This window comes from Numenius arquata, chromosome 17 (assembly GCF_964106895.1).
Source record: "Numenius arquata chromosome 17, bNumArq3.hap1.1, whole genome shotgun sequence".
NCBI classification, from domain to species: domain Eukaryota; kingdom Metazoa; phylum Chordata; class Aves; order Charadriiformes; family Scolopacidae; genus Numenius; species Numenius arquata.
This window is the reverse complement of record NC_133592.1, coordinates 9,586,262-9,609,198: the sequence shown is the minus strand read 5'-3', so window position 1 is coordinate 9,609,198 and position 22,937 is coordinate 9,586,262. Positions and strand designations below refer to the sequence as shown.

The 22,937-nt window shown below is 40.7% G+C and overlaps 1 protein-coding gene across 1 annotated transcript in view; it reads left to right on the top strand.

Moving 5' to 3' along the window:
* OGFOD3 (2-oxoglutarate and iron dependent oxygenase domain containing 3) overlaps positions 1-22,937 on the top strand; it is a 40,626-nt gene that overhangs the window by 2,333 nt on the left and 15,356 nt on the right. The window contains exons 3-7 of the mRNA XM_074160358.1: positions 4,580-4,655; positions 5,604-5,646; positions 11,805-11,869; positions 12,419-12,475; positions 17,813-17,966. Of these exons, the coding sequence (XP_074016459.1) occupies positions 4,580-4,655; positions 5,604-5,646; positions 11,805-11,869; positions 12,419-12,475; positions 17,813-17,966 (395 nt within the window). The remainder of the gene's footprint in view (positions 1-4,579; positions 4,656-5,603; positions 5,647-11,804; positions 11,870-12,418; positions 12,476-17,812; positions 17,967-22,937) is intronic.

The window sequence follows — 22,937 nt, the reverse complement described above, 5'->3', positions numbered from 1 at the left end:
TGTTTCCCTGGACTATGCTTTCAGAAAGAGATCAGTGGTATTAGAAGAGTGTGAACATCTGCTTCATTAAGTGGTTAATTGAAGCTGTGCTGTGATAATGAACTTCGCTCTTGGCTTTTTAACTCTTGTCTCCTGCCCGGTGCCCACAAGAGGGTGGTGGTGAGCTGCTGAGCCTCGCTGTCCCGTCAAAGCTGAGCTCCTTGCTCCCCCTGTGTGTTGCCCATAGCTTAGCGAGGCAGTAGATGCGGATTAGGGTTCTCTGCCAAACTGGATTCAGCTCCGAACCTTCGGTTGCTTTGTTTGAAACAGCTTTCTGTCACTCAATAGCTTTTCATCCTCTGTCTTTACTCTGGTTTGACATCTGCAGCTGCTGGCTCTGTGTCAGCAGGAGGTACGTTCCCGTCATCACTTGGTGTCTGATGCTCAGCTGTGAAGTTTCCACAGCAAAGATGAGCTTTTTATTGATGCACCTGTCCCTGCTTCAAACTGAACTAGTGCAACCGAGCTTCTAGTTAGCTTCAAATGCTAGTACAGTTGGTGTCAGAGCAGTGGTTTTATTTCCATAGCACTGCCTGCCAGTAAATATGCTTCATACAGAAATAAAATGTGTTACTTTTCAGAGGCCAAGCACTTAACTTATTATATTTGCAGAAGATAGAGTATTCTGCGAGCACAGTCACATTTGAGTTCTGAACCCTGTGGCTATTTCTTGCCTTGAGACTATAACTACTGTGGCTACTAGTGTGTCTGAAACTCCTGTGTACTCTTGTGTGTTGACATACTGTGTCAGTGTACAAAGCATCCATGGTCACTACCCAGGAGACGGCTTTAGGATGCTTTTCCAGAGACTGGATCAGTGGATGTGGAAAGCAGAAAAGTCTGTGAACAGCAGGAGAAAGAAAAGGTCTAGCACCTCGACTGCTGGTGTGGCCATGGGGATGGCACCCAATAAATCTTCGCTGCCTCTTATCCTGCTTTGAGATGGATTGCATTAGGGCAGCATCATGATGGGGCTCTTTTCTCATCTGGATCCTCCTGGTCTTGGCAGCATACGGTTCTTGGCCAAATACCTCTTTAAGTAGAACACAAAGCTGCAGCTTAGGCACTTGGAGCCCTGTGTTACTATCTGTTTTCTGTGCACTGAGTAGGAGCAGGGGCTGTAGGGGCCATAGTGTTTTTGCATGTTTTGCTATGCTCCTCCTTTACCTTGACTGAAAAAAATACAATTCTTGCATCCAAAGCCAAGTGCCTTATCTAACAAGTGAATGATTCTGTGTCTACTAGGCACAAATTTGTGGAAGGTACTTGGTACTTTGTAATACTGAATTTCTCCTGAATGCAGGTTCTTCAAGTATGTTTTTAACACTTCAGTGTTCCTGTGTACCATGGTATCTTAGACAAAGGTGACACATTTCTTAATGCTAAAATTGTTTCCAAACAAACAGACCGTTCTGATTTTTCCTTAGCATTCATCCAGTGTTTGTGCCTTACTGCTGGTATCTGCCTAACTTCATGCTGGACTGTCTTTTTCTTGTTCTCAGTTTGGAAAAGCTGCTGCTGTTGCCTTCAGCACACCTCCTGCTTCCAGGTCTGTCTCTGCCAGGTCTTCGTCAGAGACCCTCGGCATGTAACTGTTCTTCTGCCAAATCTGGGCTCTCCAGTACCAACCATTCCAAAAGGTTAAGATCTGTGCTGTTGTTTATGGCTGGAAATAGAGAGCACAAATCTCTTCTGAAATCACGAGTCTTTGCAGAATGTCATACAAGAAAACTCTATTTAGACAGGTTTGTCCTGCAGTATTGAAACTCTCCTTTGAATTTATACTTTCCCACCTCTTCTGTCCTTGAACACCAGCTTTCCCTCATGTCTAAAACAATTTTATTTGCCTTTCGAGCATTAGAGACCTTTTCAATGGCAGAAGGAAAGTAATTCCCATTTTCTTGCCTGTAGTCAAGACAGCTTCCTTGTTTTTTCTGTGTTCAGCTTTCTCCAAACACCTTAAAATCTTTTTTTTTCTATCAGCTTGTTACCTTAGCTATTTTTAGTCCTGTTTTTTAACAGGACTATAAAAAAAGTGTGCTTCCAGTATGCAAACTTGTGCTTCATAACATTCTTGACATCTTTATACCCAACAAAACATTGGGTGCAGTGTGGAATATATGTTACATGATTTCTGATTGATGATCATTGTTCTGCAAATCTTTGAGTGGATCTCATGGTTACTAACAAAATGTTTGCTAAGGTGTTTTTTTTTTTTTTTTTTTCAGTTCTGGGAACCCAAATTGGTTCCTCTTTGGCTGTTTTTTTTAGATGCATCTCAGTTTAAAATTGGGTGCTGGGAGCTGTTATTGATTGCCTCAGCCATCTGTCTCGCTCTTTGGGTGAGTATTTGCTAGCCTGGAGGCAGAGATGTCTCATCCCTGGCAATTGGCTCCTGAGATGCTCTTCAGCCTGGCATTCAGAAGTGAATAACTGATTTTAATCTGCCACTGCTGAAGGCACGATGGAGCCTTTAAGGCACAGCAACATAAAACGTGTACAGTTTTGTTAGGGCAGACAAGTAATAGTTTGCAATGTTTGCTGGCTGCTACTTGTTGCTTTTCAGAACCGCTAGGTCATAGGCTCCAGAGGAACGCAGCATTTCCAGTGCTTGCATTTTTGTTGCAAGATCTGTGGTTGTTGGTTCCTGGAACTGAGACTGAAAAATGCAAGAATTTCCCCAAAACCCGCGCCTAGCCTTTCTGGTTGCAGAGGGAATATTTACAGTGCGCCTGAAACATGGCACAGAAGCTCCCCCTCTTTCTGTTCTCTCCACTCCCAAACTTGTAATTTAGAACAACTTTCTGCCTGTAAAGCCCTTGTTGGTTTGAGTTCTGTACTTTTGGGGCTGGTACCATATTACACAGTGTTGTTCTTTAATATGCAAAGTGCCTTTGGGCTGCTGCCAGGATTTGTAATTTTTATGGTGTGTTTTTTTTTTTTTATATCACAGTGGTTTCTGATGAACGGTACATTTTGATTCTGCTCATTTCTTTAGCTCGCAGGGTCAAGAGAAGAAAAGTGAGCTGTGGGAGCAGTGGTTCTGGTTCATTCTTGTCACACTGCTGGGTTCTGTGCTGGCACTGATAAATGAATGCTTAGGAATGTAATCTCTAGCATTATTTTAGACTGCTAGCGTCCTAGATCATCTTCCAGTAATTCAGTGTGTGCTCCCCGGAATGCGAATCTTGAGCCAATTCAGTGAATTGTTGCTGGGTAGTCAGAAAACACAATGACTGATCTGAGTTGTAATCCAGTCGGTTTCCTGACCTCGATCTGTGTTTAAACAGTCTGCTTGGTGTTGGTGCCTTTGACTTCAGTTTAAACACACGTCAAACAAGGGACTTCTCCCTTCCCGAGCAAGGAAACAGCGTGTATAATTTGGTATGTTGTTGCCAGTACCCAGCCTATTCACCCACACATCTTTCTCATTGATTCTCTCTCTTCTTGAAACGCTGGTGTAATTGGAGGGCTGTATCAGGATATATCCAGGAAGATGGAGTGGAAATTCCTACAAATCACCAGTGCTATGGCAAAATTTCTCTTCCTGTCAGTCTGTGGTCATTGTTATCATTAGTTGCTTTTGGTCACAGCAGACTGATGCTTTTGACTTGCGTGGGTGAATTGATTGATTTCTTTCCAAGAGTTTCCCCCTCCCTCCCTTTCTGCTCTGATGAGCTAATAATCCTTGAAGAGGAGCTCAGTTCAGCGACAGTAAGTGTATTGGCAGATGTCAGAAAATACACTCAGCCCACCTTTTCTGTGGCTTTACATCCATATATATATATATATGGATCTTCCCCAGTTAAGTGCCAACTGTGACATCCCAAGGTCTCTGGCAGCTCAGAATTGATCTTCTTGCCTGAAGACTGTTGTGGACCAGACTTCTAATTTTATAGGGACTTTCACATACTCTTCATCTGGAACTCTTACTGCTGGCTTTTTTCCACAAGCTTTTAAAATTTAATGTTAGATTTCTTAGCAATGAATTTTAAGAGACTTTTATATTATCTATCTCCAAGCTGTGAGCTTCAAGACACTTTTGTGCAAAATCTCATATAAGAAGCTGCCCTTCAAGGGAAATTGTATAGACACCCCATACAGAATGTTAGTTTCCTTTTGACTCCTGTGTTTGGGGGGGACAGGGTTGAGCAAATCTGAAATGTTTTTATTCTCCCTGCAGTACGATTGGAATGTCCAAATTCACTGCCTTTTTTGTTACCGTTGCTTTTCCCAGTGATTTCCAGTGGACAGCAGGGAAAGTGATGTAGTTTAGGTGAGTCCTGGTGCCTTGAATCTGTGCGGAGGCAACAGTGACACTGGCTGGTTTGTCTTCTCTCTGATAACTGTGGTGCAAAACACATCAAAATGGAGGTGTAGCTTTTTTGTAGTTTAATTGATGTAAAATATTCGGAGATTGCCAACATCCCTTCTGAATGTTGTGAATCTGAAAGGGGAGTGGGAGAACATTAGTGGGCACTTGTTTTGAACCTTGGTTGAGAGATCATCTCTTTTTTTCCTCTTCCTCTCTGTGTTCCAGGGTGCACTCCTAGAAAGTGTGGAAGAGGTGTGACCGATGCAGTAATCACAAGGGAAGAAGCTGAAAGAATCCGTAGGTAATTTGTCTTTTAGCTCTTTAATTGCTTGGAGAGTTAATGACAGTGTGCCAGTGTTTAAGGTGTAGCACAAAGCTCCTTAGCTGAAGGAGGATGGGTTAAACTGGTTAAAACAGTAAACTTTTTTTAAAAGCCGTTTTGCTGTAGTGGAGGCAGTTCTCTTTCATACAGAGTCTGCCTAGTTCTGTGGGGCATGAGAGTTCTAGAGAAAAAAGGAAAATGAATGAAGTAAGTTTTAATGGATTTTTCACTTGGCTTTCTGTTCCATTTGGCCTTTAAAAACAGAATAAAATAACATAAGCCTCCTTTCAGCTGAGTCTTTCTGGGTAATTATGAGCCAGTGCTGACCCTGTTGTCCTCTATGAACACCAAGTGGGTGTGTTTTAATCAAATAGTAGGGGATGCTGTCAAATGATGCAGTTAGAAAAGTTATCAGCCTCTTTGAGTGTGATTTGCACTTGATAATCGTGTAAGTGGGGGATACCAGTGTAATGCTCCAAGCGATACGCAGCTCTTACAAGTACTCTGCTCACTAGTCGGGCCGGCCACTCTGATTTCAAATTCAGTCGGGCTTCTGATTTTGATAGAGCATTTCTGCATTGTACAGCTTTATTTGTACTGCCCTTAAGAAACAAGATCTGTTTTTTTTTTTTTTTATGTTTAATCTTACTTGGCCAGAATATATTTGAAGGACTTAGTTTTGGGGGTGTTGGGGAGGTTTATGGAAGGGGGCTACAAGCTCGGAAATGTTCTGCAGCGTGGATGCTTTATTTTCATGGCAGGCTGCAAGATTCAGTTTCAAATAAACTACAGCTTCTATTAACTCAATCAGGTTTTATCTGGTGCATCAGATATCACTTACTGAAGAGTTACATGTTGTAAATAATGACATTAAAGGACAAAGTAATCAGACTCAGTTCTCATCTGAGGTTATTGTTTTGCCTGCAGAATAGCAGAGAGGGGACTGTCCTTGGGAGGATCTGATGGAGGGGTGAGCAGTGTCCTGTTACTTTTTATATTCTTTTACTGCCAAGGCGAGATTATAAATGCATTTTTGGGGCTTGAGGAGAGGAGATGGAGAATTTTTCTTTCCATTCAGACTTGGAGAAAAACTTGTTTGGAAAGTTATTTTATTGCCCGTTAAGACTTTTGCTAGCAGTGTAATTTGTGACTTCTACAATACAGTTGACATTTCCTATTATTCAGTTTAGTTATTTCTAGCACCTCTCTTGAACTGATTTTGTCTTCTCCATCTGGAAACAGTTACTGCAGCAGAACTGCTCAAGTTTGGCTTCTGAAAACTGAATTACAGTGGTTCACAGCATCACATAAACATTAGTTTTGTGTAGTGACAAACTGCTGTGTCATGTCCTAAGCAGACCTTTGAATAATATTCTTTAAATGAAAACAACCCCACTGCTCTTTAACAAGCACGTTTAACTTAATTTCTTCCCCCTTCTTTGTCCTCAGGATGTTTTTGTTTGAACAAAAACTGTTTCTTGAGTATTTGTAAACACAGTCACTTGAGGTCTCTGCTGAATTAGGGCATCTGCCCATCTGAAACAATATATTTAAAAATTTAACATTCCCTGTTCAGTTCTGTCAGGATCCCTTGGATTTTTTTCAGTTCTGTGGTTGCATAATTTGCCGCTTGGACTCAATTACTCTGCCTGTGGGACCTCTGGCTTAACTCCTGTCATTCGTGCTGTCAAGTGGGTTTCCTATCCTGTTCTTTTGGTACCTCTGTTTTTTTTTTCTTAGACTTCCACAGAGAGGGATTAGAAGGGCAACGTATAACAGACAGGTTTGTGGGTTTGGACCACAGAAACCTAACGTCCAGCTGTGGGTCAGGGAAATGGGGAAACTGAGGCAGAGAAAGCTTGGAAGAGACATGAGGGGAGGTGAACTTGCTGCCCAGGGCACAGAGCTGGGATGGGATCCTGAGCTGGCTTACCTGGACAAGCCAGAGTGTCAGAAAAATATTAATCCATCCTCTGCATCATTTTGGAAGCATCACTGAGTTGTTTTTTTTAAAGGGGAGGGAAATGGGGGGGAAAAAGACAATTCTGTGGCTGCAATGAAGTAAGTGTGTTAAGGAATGTGATGTCCATTGAGAGGGCTGGGCTCTGATCCAAGCGTTCTCACATTCCTCATAATCTGTAAACGTGAGGAAGTCATTGCATGCTATTTCTCCTTAGGGAAAGCTGCAAGAAGTGTGTATTTTTGCATTGAGGCCTTATCCAAAATAGCGGATAAACACTGAAAGAAGTTAAAAACAAGAGCTGACCAGTGTTTCTGGGAGATCACGTTTAGGAGAAGCCTTTAAATACGGTCTCTTTCCCTAGTTTCTTTTTTGCCTTTTCCCTGCTCTGTTTTCCTCTTTTTTTGATGTGCGTGCTTGTATTCCCCATGTCATGAAATTTTTTCCCAGTAGTGCTCTGTTGGCTCCCAGATATCATTAAATGCTGATGGATGTGTGCTGATGATGTATAGATGAAACTGTCTTTCTTCACTTGAGCCGTTTATCTTTTCAAATCTCTGACGTGCATAGAATACAAAATGTTTCAGGTCTTACTTCATCCACCTGCTTTGCCTGTCTGCCTCTCAAGCTTCAAGCATTAGATTAGGGCTGGCTTGTTGCTTTAAATTTCTTAGGCTTTAGAACCTTTTGATAATTCTATCCAGTTATGTCTGTTGTTCTAAGACTAATTTTTTCCTTAACTTCCTTAAATAACTCCTTGTTTCTGTTTAATTCTTTTTAGTTCTTCCTTTAGCCACTACTCCAAATAAAACTTCCTCAGATTTCTACTGGGGTGCAGACTGTGTTTTCATTCTCTCCGATTTCTTCTTAGCTCCTTTTTAAGCAACGTGTCTGACTTCTTTTTTTTGTCTGTCATACTTTTTATATTTTGAATTCACAGAAGTGGATTTGTGTCTATGTGTCTGACTATAATTTACTAAAGACCTAAATCTGCAGTTTGTGACTGTCGATTCTCTCCTCCCTTTGTTTGCTGCCTTCTCTGCTTCCTTGGAGTTTTGAAGTACGGCACAAAAATTTGTTTCCCTTTCCATCCTTTCGTGTTGACAAAAGTCCTGGCAAACATGTGAATTATTGAAATCTCCCAGGAGTCATGCCCCAGTTGTCATGCTGGGCTTGCTTTTTTATCTTTCTTTGTCACTTTTGCTGGGTTTATTTTTATTTACACACACACAGAGTGAGGCTGGAAGAGGCTGTTGTAATCTTCTAGTCTATCTTTGAAGAGAATCCAAACAGGAGCATCTTCTCCACCAGTATCTGCTTTCCTTTGTATGTCTCTGTGAAATAATTTCATCCTCTGTTCCTCATTCACAGAATGCGAATCACTGTAGTTCTCTTGATATTTGCCTCAGCTGAAGTTTTTTTCCTCTTTATAAAGATAATGACCTTTCCCTTTCTTCCCTACCTAATATTTTCTTGCACACTACCTCTGCTTGCGTTACCACTTTAGTCATGACTCACTCATTTATGTCTTTGTAGGTGCTGCCGTCATAACATCTCTTCAGTGTAAATGAAATAACTCATTTGCTATTATCTACTGGCACTTATTTAGAAGCTCCAGAAAAGCAATCCCTTGGTGCAGTCTGTCTCTGGGGGGGGGCAGCAGAACTGGGAGGAGCAGCCATCTAGAGCTCCCTCTTGCAGGGGAAAATTGAATTTCTTAATCACTGGGGGAAGCAAACAACCGGTGTGGCTGTGACGCCGTCACTGGGGGAAGCAAACAATCGGTGTAGCTGTGTGTAGAACAGTGGTTCTGCAGACCATATCCCTTCTTATTCTGCTTCCAGCCCTCCCAACCCAACTCTGCCATCCTCAAAATGCTGTCAGCTCTGCGTCTGCCAGGGAGAGGATAAAGCATCTGCTTAATACTTGTCCTCTACTACAGGCTGCATGGTTTTCTTCCTAATTAGAGTCCTGATAGCACTTAGGAAACACATACTTGTGACAGTGAAAGACATACTTGGCGGTGTGCCTTTGACTTTGCCTACAGCTGTGTGTTGGTGTGGGCAACTGGACTTAACTCCAGGGAGCTGGAGAGGGACCGGTTGTGTCTGATCTGTATCTAGTGTAAACTTGTACTGGAATCCAGAGCCAAATATTACATTTAATTTCCACAGTAATACTCTCTGCCTCCAGCAATGTGAATGATGCATAGATTAGATTGGTTACACTTGTGTCTCATAATTAATCAGTGTAACTTTTAAGAGATGTTACCCCAAGACTGTAACCTTTGTCTGCCTGCTCTCAAGATTCAAAGAGGGAAGAGTATTTACAGGTGGTGTTGGTTTGAGGGGCTGTAAGGCTGCCTGGGAATTGGTGACCATGTAGAACCTCTCCTGTCTTCTCGGCTCGTGAGTGTTCCCCCAGGAGGAGTGGGGACAGTTTTGAGTGCTCCTCTATAGGCAAGTAGAAGTAAGTTTTTGCATTTTTCTCTTCTGGGCAGTGTGTCTGCTGTTGCCTTTAAAAGTATAACTTAAAACTTTTTGAGGGGCAGAGGAATTGTTGAAGTGAATGTATATTTAATGGTTGGCAGTTTCTTCTAGTGAGGATCAAAGGCAGTGCCTTTGCTTTGCAAGATGGGGAAATTGATCCTTTTTCCTATAAGCTGAGAAATGGTGGTTATTTGCACGTTCTCTTTGAATCCTTTTAGCAGTGAGAGGGTGGAGAATGTGGGACCAACAAGACTGGAGGCCCAAAAGAACATATATTTGTACTTTTATTTTTTTAAAGGAAGCTAAATTTCTTTTCTATAGAAGTTCTGTGAACCAGGATATTGGGGTAGTTCTGTTAGACACTCGTGGAAATAAGTGTGTGGGTATGTGTTTGCAGTGTTCCTGCCATCTTTAGATAAACTTCGAAGAGCTTTCAGCCTGGGAACAGTGGCCTGAGTTGCAGGCTGACCCTAGAGCTGACAGCTGAACTTGAAGTTACGGTGTTGACACAGGCTTCCACCAAGCTATTCGTCTCAGTGTAGGAAATGATGCTGAAAATGTTTAATGTTCTGAAATGGCAGTGGCCAAAATGTGTTTCAGTTCCTTTCCAAGGTAGCTGTTAAACAAATAGCTCTGTGCTCGTGTGTAATCAAGTCCCTGTCGATGTTTGGCATTCAGTTGTTTCCTTCTGTCTGAAACCCTGAAAAATATTATTTCTTTCTCAGATTCCTCTTTCAGTCATCTTCATCTGGCTTTTCTAGGCTTTGTATCGTAGCTATTATCTTTGCAGCTATGAATACCTACAGTTCTTCAGGGTGTCTTTTATTGATTCATTTCATCACTTTGGATCTTTGCAACTGTAATCGTCTGGTGCTTGGAGAGTGAGAAGAAATGTGTGTGTTTGCAAAGCATGTTGAATGCATTTGAAAGGCAATTTTTTTAAAATTAAATTCATCTTTTCAGATATGTCCTGCTACTTTTTCTTATAATCTACTTCAGCATGATCACAAGCATTTTTTTGAAGCTACACAGGAGCAGTTTTACTTTGAGCTGTAGCTTAGATTATTGTACAGAACCAGAAACCAATAAATGAAAATACTCTGCTTCTGAAGCTTGAGTAAGTGGTATTACGAGAGCTGCTCTTGCATGAGTGTGAGGCTTCAGAGGATTGTTCAGAAAACAGGTAGCTTTTGGAGAACTTCTGTGGGAAGAGGAAGTCTGAAAAGCTCATACTATGTCCACTTGGGTAGCTTGTTACTTTATATATTTTCAAAGGGCCAATAGCCAGATTTGGCTACGTTTATTAAAATAAGGTGGTTGTTATTCCTTTTAAAATGAGGCTTTAGTGGAGTTCCCCTGATTTTAGCTCCGAAGCTCAGAGCAATCGAGCCTGGAGCAATTTTTGTTTGCTGAGGGGTGGTCATGGGTGTCCTCCTCCAACTTGACCCAGAGGAGGAGGGAGAGATGTGTTTTGGGACCAGGGTGAGGGTGCAGCCGTGTCTCCAGCCTGGTACCGCAGCTCTGACACCGCTGGGCGCTGGTGACTTCTGCTGCTCATTCCCCAGCCAGAAAGTGGCTTCAAAGAATACTGTCCAGCCATGCCCAGAAATTCTTCTTGCTGGTAAGATGGAAGTTATCATTCTTTCCAGGCAGCTCACCTAGTGATATTAGTGTTGTTTGGATTTTGTTAGAATAATGTGAATGGTATGTGGTGCATCAAGAAATGCCAAATTCCAAGATGAGTGCTTTCGCCTGGATATTGTATATCAAAGATGTCATTACTGTGGTGCTGGTCAGGTTAATTAACTGTTGCTATTTGATATTTCCAGTATGAAAAAAACCCCCTGCTATTAAGCAGTCATATTTTTAAATACTGTTTAACTGATGCATAACAAACGTGTTTTGTGGACAGTGAGGGACATACAAAAGTGTACTTTATTAAATTTAGAGAAATAATTTAGAGTCCTGAGACGTAGCGCTTTGTCCTGGAAAATCTAAATACTAATCTTTTTAGCTTGGTCTGGAGCTCAGCAGCAGTGTTTGGCCTGAATCGGATGAAGAAACGGATTGAATTTTCATATGTAAAACTTCTTACTCTTTGGTTTTCTTTTACAGCGGTTTAGAAATTGGGGAAGTTTGGCTCTAGGAAGCCTTAGAATTGTAATTGTTCTTTTAAACAGACTTTTACGGCCTTACTAAATATGAGAAGTATACAGGAACTCATGGTGAAGGAGAAGTTTTAATAACAAATGTTGGGCAAGATAAATATTAGCGCTGCTATTTGAGCGCTTCACAAATATTGGAAAATTAGTCATCTTTGTGCAGAAGGGAAATACTTTCAAGAAGGGATCCAGGTACACAGTGTCTTACCCCCAGCACATGGAGGAAGACTCTGGCAATTCTCCCTGTCACATTTGAACCTTGGGAATAGCGCTCCTGTGCTTTATTCATAGTACCTTAATCTTTTGGGCATCTATGCAGCAAACTGGGGGAGGTTTGTAGTTGTAAAGTAAACATTAGTATTGTGAACCCAAATGCTAGAAACTAATATTTTTACTTGGGAGGCTGTGGAAGCTGAGAGCCAGCTTGGGACAGTTATTAAAGGTCATAGTTAAATAATGACAAAAGCTTTTCATGCTTTTTGTTACTTTTTTTTTTGTTTTTTTTTTTTTTTCCCAGGCATCAATTTTGGACTTGCACTCTGGAGCTCTTTCATTGGGGAAGCATTTTGTTAATCTGTACAGGTAAAATGGGACTGTGACTTGTTGCCTCTCGTCATTCTACACTTCAGTGTCCATTGCCTTTCCAAATTTCTCAAGCCCATTTTGTAATGACAAACTGGAGAAGTTGCTTAGATTCACCACAATTTTCATGACCGGTTAAAAAAAACTTCTGTGGCATGAAAACCGGTCTTCTATTGAACTGGGCTCTTTGAAAGCTACCATATACCTTTATTTTCAGAGTTCTTCCACCAGTGAATGATGGTATTTTTTTCATGGTTAGAGTCTAGTTTGTCAGCAGTGGAAGAAATCAAATAGTCTGAACTCCATGTGCTTATTTCATGATGGGGGGCAATGACTCTTTTCATGCCTGGGGAATTCCATTATCACTTGCTGCATCTTCATCCTTTAATCTTTTAACATTTAATCTTTGAGCAATGCTTTGGGAACATCATGCTCAATAGCATTTGTAGGATTTCTTTGTATTGTGTTTTCATTTCTTGTGGGTGGGTGCAGCACAGATGGCTGTCTATTTCAGCAACTCCTCTTTTAGACTGTTGTTTAATTTTTCAGGTACTTTGGGGACAAAATTCAAGACATCTTCACAGAAGAGGATTTTGCATTATATCGGTAAAGATTTTTCAGTATCTGCCGAATGAACCACAAAACCTAACTTTATGGGGGTTTTTTTGTAGAGTGCAGGTTGAGAGGGAATTGTGCTTTGGATTCAGACATACAATTGAATTTGGAGCTCAAAATAGTAATTGCTGTGAGAATTAAGGTGCCTTGAGGAAAAGAAGTAAAAGGACCTTTTGGTGGCTACCTGATAAATAACATTGGCCATGCAGCTGAGTTCAAAGCAGCAAATGTCAGGACAGTAGTGATGGTGTGAACGTAAGCAGAATGATGGTAGCAGCACACATTTCTCTTCATGCAGGAGGGGTTGATGGAGCCCTGCAAGTTCTGTGGGCGTTTGCTGGAACACTATAGCTGGGATATAAAACCCTTTAGCCCTAACTCCTATTTCAGACATTATCCACGAGGTGTTGCGTTATATGATAAACACAATCCTGTGCCATTGTTACATTAGGAACTTGGGGTTTTTTGGGTGAAATGCAGCAAAGCATTAAAAATGGTAAAGCAGGAGGTGGAAGGACTTCAGATTACTAATGTTCTGGCTGGAGAAGTAGAGCATACTTTCCTCCTAAGAAGCCAGAATATGGAATAGCGCTATAATGTAATAGCTTTGGCATCTAATGCTTTTAGCTTTCCTGTAGACCTGCTCATATACTTAAGGAAGACAACAAACGTAATGAGTTCCATGTGTCTGTGAAAGTGTGTGGCCAAAGTTTAGGAACAAGCATTCTTTGTTGACTAGACACAATAAGTCTGTAGTTATGCATTTCAGTTGCTTTCTCATAATTTAAAATGTACCTGGCTTGAACATTTTAACTCTTTTTGTCTTCTCTTCTTGCCTTTGTGAAGGAATATGACCTCCCCCTAGTGGTGGAAGTGATATTAAGTAGCCAAATAGATTTATTAGTTTTATACTATTATACTATATATAAATTCTATATATTTTATACTATTAGTGTAGTAATTTTATTTGTCTTAATATTAACCACTTAAAGCTTACTTCTATCCAGAACTATTTCTAGATTCTGTTGTCTTTAAAGATTAACTTCTTTAAAATGTGTTTATTTCTGCCCCCAAAATCACAAAAATGAGACACTTCCTTGATTGTTATTGAACTTTGACTGTATAAAGAAAATACATAGTTTCTGCCTCACCAAGATAGTGGAGAATATTTTGAAAATAGTCTTTGTTTTCCCTTGCATTCTGTAGAAGAACAAAGAACCTGTAGAAATTACATGAGTGTATGGAGGGGGGTGTGTCTTACTAAAGAATATTTGTTTCACATGAACAGAAACATTCAGATTTTAATAATTTTTATGAATTTCTGATCCTTACACTGAGACAGCTTCTAGGCAATATCAATATTCCATTGGTTTTCAGGCCAATATAGGGGATGTTTCAGTCTGCTGGATATGAATCTAATACAAAATACGTTATTAATGCTTCTGTTGATATTAATGGCAGTGCTTTAACACGGACTGTAGTACCTTATGTCCTTAATGAATGATTTTATGCTATTCTTGGGAGCATTTATCTTCATTACTTTCACTTGCTTGCCAGGGTCAGTTTAAAAATACACTCTTGAGAGAAATAACTAAATGTAATTCATGTCTAACTATTACTGATTGCAACAATAACAAATCTGAGTAGGCATTCTGAGCCAGGAGGCTGGTTTCGAAACTGTCTCTGTCAAAATTATGTTGCTTCAGAATCAATTATGGTTTCTAGGCTGATGCTTTAACCACCATCTGCCAGGCACATTATAGCAATTCCTCTTCTTTCACATAATAGATGCATCTTTATCCCCAAGAGAGACCTTTAAATCTGAATGCTTGGTTTAAGGGTTGTGACTTCAGTGGAAAATGACACTATCAAAGATTTATTCCCAAAGCCTTACAACTTATTAAGGTAGAGGAAGAGCTGATGGTTTACTTTCTCCCTTTATTCATTCTGCGCGTGCGATTTCTGTTAAAACTTCCCAGCTGTAGAAGAGCGCTGCTCTCTCTGCTTCTCTGCGGCGCTTTTCTCTGGAGCGGTGCAGAGATGCTGACAAGTGGGCTGGAGAAGTTGTGTGGTTTTGCGAAGCTTTGAGTGTTTCTGTCACCGTATTTGAATCGCGCTTTGCAAGTGACTCCTAACGGTGCATTTTTTTGCTGGTTGGCAGAGCTTGTGTCTTACAGAAACTTCTCCGTGGCTCTTTTTCAGTTCTTCACTCAGTCCTTTATGCTGCTGCTGATACATTAAGCTGGCAACTTCCAATCTAGCGAACACCCTTTCTCTTAAGTTACACGTTCCTTAGGCTTCTAGCTACTTCATTGGCTTTTTTTTTTTCCTTCCTCATCACCCTGACTTTGAAAGAGATTTCAGTAACTGCTTTTATCCAAAGTGAAGATACGCTTTTCTCAGGGAGTTCTGTTCTGCCTTTCCCTGAGTCTGGCGTGTGCATTTTGATATTATCCAGTGATTCAGTTCAAACATACAAGGGCTGTTGCTATAAACTTGCTCCCTGGACATGAGGTATTGTGGTGTGTCTATATTATGTGTTATCACAGCTCTAAGTGCAAAGGATAAATACCTGTTTTTTGAAGCCTAGTTCAAGACCCTACAATCAGTGGGGCTTTCTGAAAGCTTACCATTTGTTTTCTTGAATGGCAGATTGTTATGTGCATAAAATTAATGTTCATCTGCTACTACACCATGGTTGTCTTGATTTAAGTTTTCAAGGGATGCCGTGATATGTAGGATGACAGCCCATAGGGAAGCAAAAGGCAGGAGCACACAAGTCAACTAAAGAAATGCAAGGTTGGCACCTCTTGCACTTGAAGAAGCTGCTGTGAGTACAAGTTACGCTTGAGGCAACAGCACACAGGGAGATAAGAGGCCAGCAGTATCCTTACACACCCAAAACCCAGCTACCTGGGTCAGCTGAAGGCAGCTGCTTCTGTCACACCAGGACAGCACCTAAATTCATGCTTGTGGACCTCGACTGTTTCATTACTCTGTTTTCCTATTCAGTCCTTCCCCTGCCCACTTGATTTATGAACAGGAAAAACCAAACTTATCTGCTGAAAGATATGCTTATTTTTTCTTTGCAGCATTTTAAACGGAGTTTATTTTCCTTTTCTTTTGATAACCCATTGGCCAGTCCAAACCAGGTAGACTTTCGGCTGCTGTTTTTGTCTACCAGGAGGAGTTGCCTTCTGCTGTAGATCTTTGCCTTCTGCTGTAGATCTTTGCCTTCTGCTGTAGATCTTTGCCTTCTGCTTGGTTTGGAAAACACGTGGTCTTGCCCAAAGCCAGTGCAAGTGAGTCTCAGAGGGGTGAAGCTTTAACGGAGCCTTATAAACACTAGATAGCAAATCTTAATAGAAAGCTTCTTTTAAAAGAAGTGGAAAAGGAGTCAGCCTGGAAGAGGAAGCAGTGCTGCTCAGAGCAATACAGCTACCGGAGATTTAAAGCTATGTCAGGACCGTGGCCCAACTGCTTCAGAGTAGGTCTGTTCCAGCTGGCTGGTGCCAGTGCTTGCCCCAGTGTCAGAGCCAGGGAATATGCTGCTTTAGTGTTTGTGGATTAGGCTCTTAATTCTTGTGTGGGGCTGTTCAAAGTGCCAGCTGCCCTCAATTCATGAAATGAAATGAATAATTACATTTAATGCTTTTTGAGAACCATAAGGCAATCTCTGCTGAAGTCCAGTTTCTTAGAAAGAAAAAAAGACAGATCAGGTTCCTACTGGCATGAGGAAGGACCTGTAGATCCTTTCCTGGTGTCGATTTTACAGACTCTACCCCTGTGTAGTTCTCAACTTGGAACCTCAGTTCATGCAGCCAGTTAAATACCTGAAGACCTCACCTCTAACTTCATTGAATGGTTTTAACACTTCACATGTAAAATAGTTTGAATTGACTCAAGTTTAGAGCCCTAAAAATGTCAAGTGAAACAGGTTAAAAATCAAATCTGTATGTGGGGGTTTTAATTTTTATTAGAATGAATATTTAGGATTTTTTTTAGTACTTGTGGAAATAGTTTTTAGGAGGTGACTTTCACAACCTAAGTCTGTTGGATTGGCTTTATTTCTGTCACTTTTTAGTCACCGTTTAAGTTTCCTAGAGAAATACTTGGAGAAACACCTTCTGGAAAATTATGCTGAAGTTCAGTACTACCCAGTGGAGAAATGTCTGCAGAAAAGATGCAAAACTGCTCATGTTATTCCATGCATAACTTCAGAAGTGTGTTGACTCAGTATCTTGTTTGTGTGCTGCTTTTGAAGCAGCTGGCAAAAAAGGAAGACTAGTACAATAGCTAAGAATGTGTTAAAATTAGGAGAAAACAGTATAAAGATTTTAAGAAGCGTAGAGGATTGCATCTTAAAAAAACACCAATGGTTTAGTTCCATCTTACTGTGTTATTGTGTTCTTTGCTGTCTCTTAAATTCCCTCAAAGTTAAATACTAGCTGCGTGTGTTTACTGGTGGGATTCCTCATTAATCACAAATTTCTTCTCTTTAAAAGTGCCTGAACCACGGCTGGCCGTTCTTGGTGGCCCTGTTCTAGCCCTGAATACAGCGATATTTGTCCTGCAAGATGGATGCTGCTATATAAGCAGTTCTGTATAGTGACACATGTCATTGCTAATCTTCTATTTTAATTACCTTAAAAACAAAAATCCTGTTCTTCTTGTCTCCCAAGAAACACAGGAATAACCACGATAAAAATAGTTTGGTTGAATCTTTTGAAAATAGTTGGGAAAGACATCTTGCATTCATTCTTAAGGAAAACCGGGTTATGATACCAGTATGTAGGTTTATTGAGAACCTGGAGTTTCATGGTGCCAGGGACTTCATTGGTTAGTTTAAAATTAGTGTAAAAATAGTTGAAGGCTCTTAAGAGGCAACCCTTTATGAAGATAAAACTTTCTCGTTACCGGCTTTGGATTAACAATATATATGTGAAAGACTTTAATCTTTTCAGTAGTTATTAAACAGTGAGATATGCATGGAATTTTGCGGGAAAACAGACTGCTTAACAACAAAATTCTAAAATCAAGTCCAAGGGAGACAAATAGTTTATTTTTCTTTATATTCTGAGAGTTAAAAAACAAAACAAAAAACAAACCCCAACCCTAAACACTGGGGGGGTGTCTCATTTTTGATGTAGTACATCTCCTTTATTAAGGCAAAATAAGAGAGAAAGTATGGATGTATGTTCCCTAGGACTTAGCAGCTGAGGAAGAAGCTTAGCTCTAAAGAAGCAGTAACGGTGAACGAAGGAGAATGGGGAAGCAGCAGGAGAGGTGTGTCACTAAGCCCCCTGCGTTGGGTTGTGTTCTTTGCAGTGATGTGAGACAGAGAATTCAACAAAGGATTGCTCAGGCCTTTGGTATCAGCTCTGCTTCCATGTACCTGACCAAGCCAACGTTCTTCTCGAGAATCAACAGCACAGAAGCCAAGACAACACACGATGAATACTGGCACCCACACATTGACAAGGTAAGTAGGAGGCTGAGATGGGATGCAAATGTTTCCTGTTATTATTAGATAGTTTTGAAGCCATTTTACATTAAACAATCAAACTGTATTTGAAAACTGGTGCTTGTAAAAATCCTTTGGAGTTCAAACGTTTCATGCAGCATACCAGAATGCAAGCTAACAATGGAGGAATCAAACAGAAAAAAACCCCAAACAATGAAGAAGAAAAAAAAAAACCAACAAAAAACCCTCACCAGAATACCCACATTTTGTGTCTTCAGGATTTAAAAATTAGAGTCACTCTAGAGTCATGGAGCGCCCAAGATGGAACCAAATAAAACTTACCCCATCAAAATCTAAGTTATGCCTTGGTGCTGGAGTCTGTATGTGGGCAGTGTACCTTGAAGTCTGTAATCTGAAACATCCAAGATGAAAAATCAAAGAAAGAAATACTCCCTGCCTTGAAAATATTTCCTGGAAAAAGTCAGCCTGAGGGAAATACAGTTTCTGTTGTTGCTCATAACATCAGTGTAAGTTCCTGTGCCCGCCCTTGTCATGTAGGCAGAAGCAGCTTAAATTTAGAAAACGTGGTGATAGTGATAACTGATACAGCTGCTGTTTGAAGGAAGAAAATAATGCAGGGTGGAATTTGCAGTCACAAAGACGAGACCAGCTTTTAGGTGCTTCTTGTTTAAAAAGTTGCGATGTAACCCCTGAATAGGAGTGGACCTAGGAGCAGAGGCGGTTTTGAGGTGCAGATTAATTTGACTAGTGCGGGTAGGAACTGGTTGTAGGGAGCGGATTGTGCTGGGTGACGTTCATAAGAATTCCATCACGTGTTGCCCTCGTTTCCAAGAGATTCCAAATAAACTAGTGATTCTCGTTGTGTGAAGTGTAATAAATTCATAGGTTCCTCATGGTGTTTCCACACTTTCAGAGAATTGAGTTTGACTGCAAAGGAAGCAGTAAATTTCAATAGCTGATGGCTATTTTCTCCACTTTTTTCTTTCAGTCCAAAAAAAGTGTATTTTAGAATTTCAGACTGATTTATTAATATAACGAGATTTCTGTCTGCTCAAGCATTAGGCTTGCCAATATTCCCTTTACTATTTTGTGCATGCATTTTGCATTGGTAAATGAATAAGGCGCTTGGATAACCTTCCAGTTAAGTGTTTCGACTTAAATTTCTCCTATAACATATGAGTTATTTTGTCATTTAGAAGCAAATCTGTTTCCATGAAGATAATTTATTTCCTTGGTAGAAGCTGCTTCTCTGTTATGCCATCCTGACATTGCCTGTACATGATGGACAGCAGGCTAGATGTTTTGCTGTTTTTATACATCTCTTTTGTCCACGTTTTGTTTATCTCACAGGCTGTCTGTTCAGGGAGCAGATACATCAACTGATTGGCCTTGGCTTTTTTTTTTTTAACACACTCCCAGCTTCAAAACACAACACAAACACAAAATGTGGTCTCTTAAACTTGCTATGCATAACCTAAACCGTAATAGTTTCTATACTGAATAATTGAGTCTGATTTATGACAGCAGTCAAGAGAATTATCCCAGTTGGGGCAGTTACCAAACACCTTGTTTGTAATCATGTAGAACTCGGCCCCCCTGCTGTAAAATATGAAAATGTGACTTATACTAAATTTCAGGTATTTTTTTTGAGAAAAGTATTGTTTAGATCGCACTGGGAGTTAAAACTGTAGCTTATTCTGTTTATATAAGTAGTTTGAACGCTTTTCACTTCTGTAGCAGTGGACTTGTGCAGTGAGTTGTCTGTATTGAGAAACCTAAAGCAGTCAGATCATTGAAGTGCTCTTTGTCCCTTAAACTTCTGTTTCAGGTTTGAGTATATTTTAACACGGTTATTTACATTCTTGTTCAAGCGCGTTCTCGCAGTAAGGATTGTATGTGACTGTGCCAAAGCTGGGCCACTGTCTGTGCTGTCGTGACAGTAACGTTGCGTGTAAGGCTGGGAGCCTTGCCTGGATCAGTTCCCTTTCAGTTTTTTTGGGGGGAGCACAAGGGAACAGAACTTCCCTGGCCCCCAGCTACAGAGAAGGGGTTTTGTGTGTGCTGTGGAATAGAGACCTAGAGCAGACTTCTTGTAAGTGCTTCTTGAGCTCATGGTTTGGGGGTCCATTTATCGTTCTTTGGACTTCCCTATGAGCAAATGCTGTTGCCAGTGCAGAGGGTGTTGAAGAGATGGAGAAGGTACTATGGGCTGGGATCACTTCTGTGGGAACTGCCCCAGCTCAGTGGCTCATCCTTCCTCTAGGGTAAAGGACTTCAGCTATTGCCAGATCATACAGTTACTCCTAGGGTTTAAATGACAGCAGTTTGCATTGCTTGGTTGAAAATTCACAGTTTGGACAAGGCTAATGATGCCTTAAATAGGCTCTGGCAGAGATCCATCCTAGATCCTGTTCAGCTCATGTCCATCGTGAAAGTCCAAATTACATCATCACGTATCATTGCTACTGGACACTGGCTGCCTTCACTCTGGTACATCACTCACTTGAATTGGCATCAAGGGATTAATTTGAATCCTTTCCTTGCTGCACAAACAAGCTTCTGATTCCTTTCTCCTCTCTAACTCATGTTTGTGTGTCAAAAGGTCTGGTGCTATTTTCCCCTTAAGTGCAACTGGAGCAGAGCTATCTGTGGATGTAGGGTTCACGTACATGTTTGTTAGGTCATGGCTCACAGAAAATGTTACAGTTTGTGTAGAATATGTCTGCATATAATGTTAGCCTACTGTAGGTGTACATCATATATGTTATCTATATTGTTATGTGCTCAGAAAGGCAAAACAGTATTCATAGGCTATGCAGGAGACTGAATTCATATAGAAGGTGAGTAGGTCAGAAAATATTCCGGAGAAGGCTAAATAATGTAGAGAAGTTGTTTAGCTTCACAGGTTGTCTTCAGTGCAGCCAGCCTGCCTTGCATTTTAATTTCTCCAACAAACTAAATTCCACTTACCGCTTCCAGACTGCAGTTGAAAGCAAGGAAAAAAAAAAAGTAATAAAAATGCATTGCTATTGATCTGAGGTAGGAAATACTTCTCAGATAAGAGAAGTATGTGGCCTCCAAAATAAATGTGAATACTAGGGAGTTGAAGAAAGATCAATAAAACTCAGCATGTTAAAAAAATTTTGCCAGTTTGTTGGATGCTTTTGTGTTGTATCATTTATGCTTTCCCCTTGGAGTAGGACAAATCACTTTATATATTTCTGCATAATAACTGAACAGTGAAGGTTGTTCCTAGAAGACTTTAGGATGTTTTTCCCTGGCTCTTTCCAAAACAAAGATAAAAATCAAGCCTTTGAAAAATGAGTCCGACACATTTTGTTTTGAAGTCTGACACTTGGTTCAAAGATGTAGGCTTCTTGGAGCACACAAATACCCCTCTTGCCTTTTTCCCTGGATTGCTGAGTCTATTGCAGTTAGGTTTTTCAATCTGGATGTCCTTGGTTTGGAATATTTTAACTGCATAATAGAGTAGCACAGATATATTGTGTTTCTCTGAGGCTTAGTTTTTTCCCTAAAATTTATTTGGTTTTTATTACATAGGAATGGAAACCCTGAAATCACCCAAATGACTCATTTAATCTTGTTGAATTTATAAGCATCTAAATCAAACAAAAAGTGTTGGCTTAAGATGTGGAGTTTCATCTTGCATGGAATTTGTTTGGAACTGAGCCTTTCAAATGTCTGATTTATAATGGAATTGCTGTTGTACGCTCAACTCTGACAGCAGTATGGACTTACAATGTTCTCTGATAGAAGTGATGCAGGACTTGAGTATTTCTGCAGTCCCCTGCCTGGGCGAGGATCCTGTCATCCTTCACAGAACTGTCAGGCTCCACCGTAAGATCACTTTTGGTTTGTTTTCTTTTGAATTTCTTCTATCTGAGCTGTTCCAGGAATTCAGTGCAAATTTTCTTGAAATTTTTTTAACCTGAACTTGTTCGTGATCAGTTTATAGCTAATTTTTCCCCCCCTTCTCCCATCCCCATGTATTTGAGTGGCAATCATACCCTTTTCAGCCTTTCTTTAAACTGAACAAGCCAGACCTTCAAGAAGGTCTCCTTCCCTGCGATGCTCTCTCCATCTTCCTAACCCTTCTAGCAGCCCCTCTCCTCTGCCTGCCGAGGCCATCACTGACAGCAGCTCCCTCTGGTCAACCACACTTTTCACTCTTTTCCTTCCCATTCATGTTGTTAGACATTTAATGAAATACACCAAAAGGATGTATTTTTTGCCTTAGGACAGCAGCATCTTTGAAATCCAAGGAAGTTTATTCTCTTGTCTGCTCAAACCTGTTACCTTGGCTCACCTACAGCCCCTTGTAGAAACACTGAATCATAGAATGGTTCGAGTTGGAAGGGACCTTAAAGATCGAGTTCCAACCCCCCTGCCCTGGGCAGGGACACCTCCACCAGAGCAGGTTGCTCAAAGCCCCATCCAGCCTGGCCTTGAACCCCTCCAGGGATGGGGCATCCAGAGCTTCCCTGGGCAACCTGTTCCAGTGCTTCGCCACCCTCACAGTAAAGAATTTCCTCCTAATATCTAATCTAAATCTCCCCTCTTCCAATTTAAAACCATTACCCCTTGTCCTGTCACTACATCTCCTGACAAAGAGTCCCTTTTGTAATTGTAATTGTCCCTTGTAATTGAGAGACATGCTATTGGTGTCTTACATTGTCTACTAAATAGATACTACCAATATATAGAACACTGGAAGTTGTTATTGAGGCTATTTTTGTGATTATCTGCACAAAGAGATAGGTAGATGCTTACAGGAGAAGAGCAGTTTTGACTTATTTCTGCCAGATACCCTGCTAGACTTTTGCCAATTGGAAAGTGAATTTATGTTTGTATTTTCGTCTGCAATGGAAGGCAGAGGATGCTGCCCTACACGCCTTTCTGAGTAACCACAGGCCTGTCGCTTACTCTTACTACTGATTAGCTGCATAT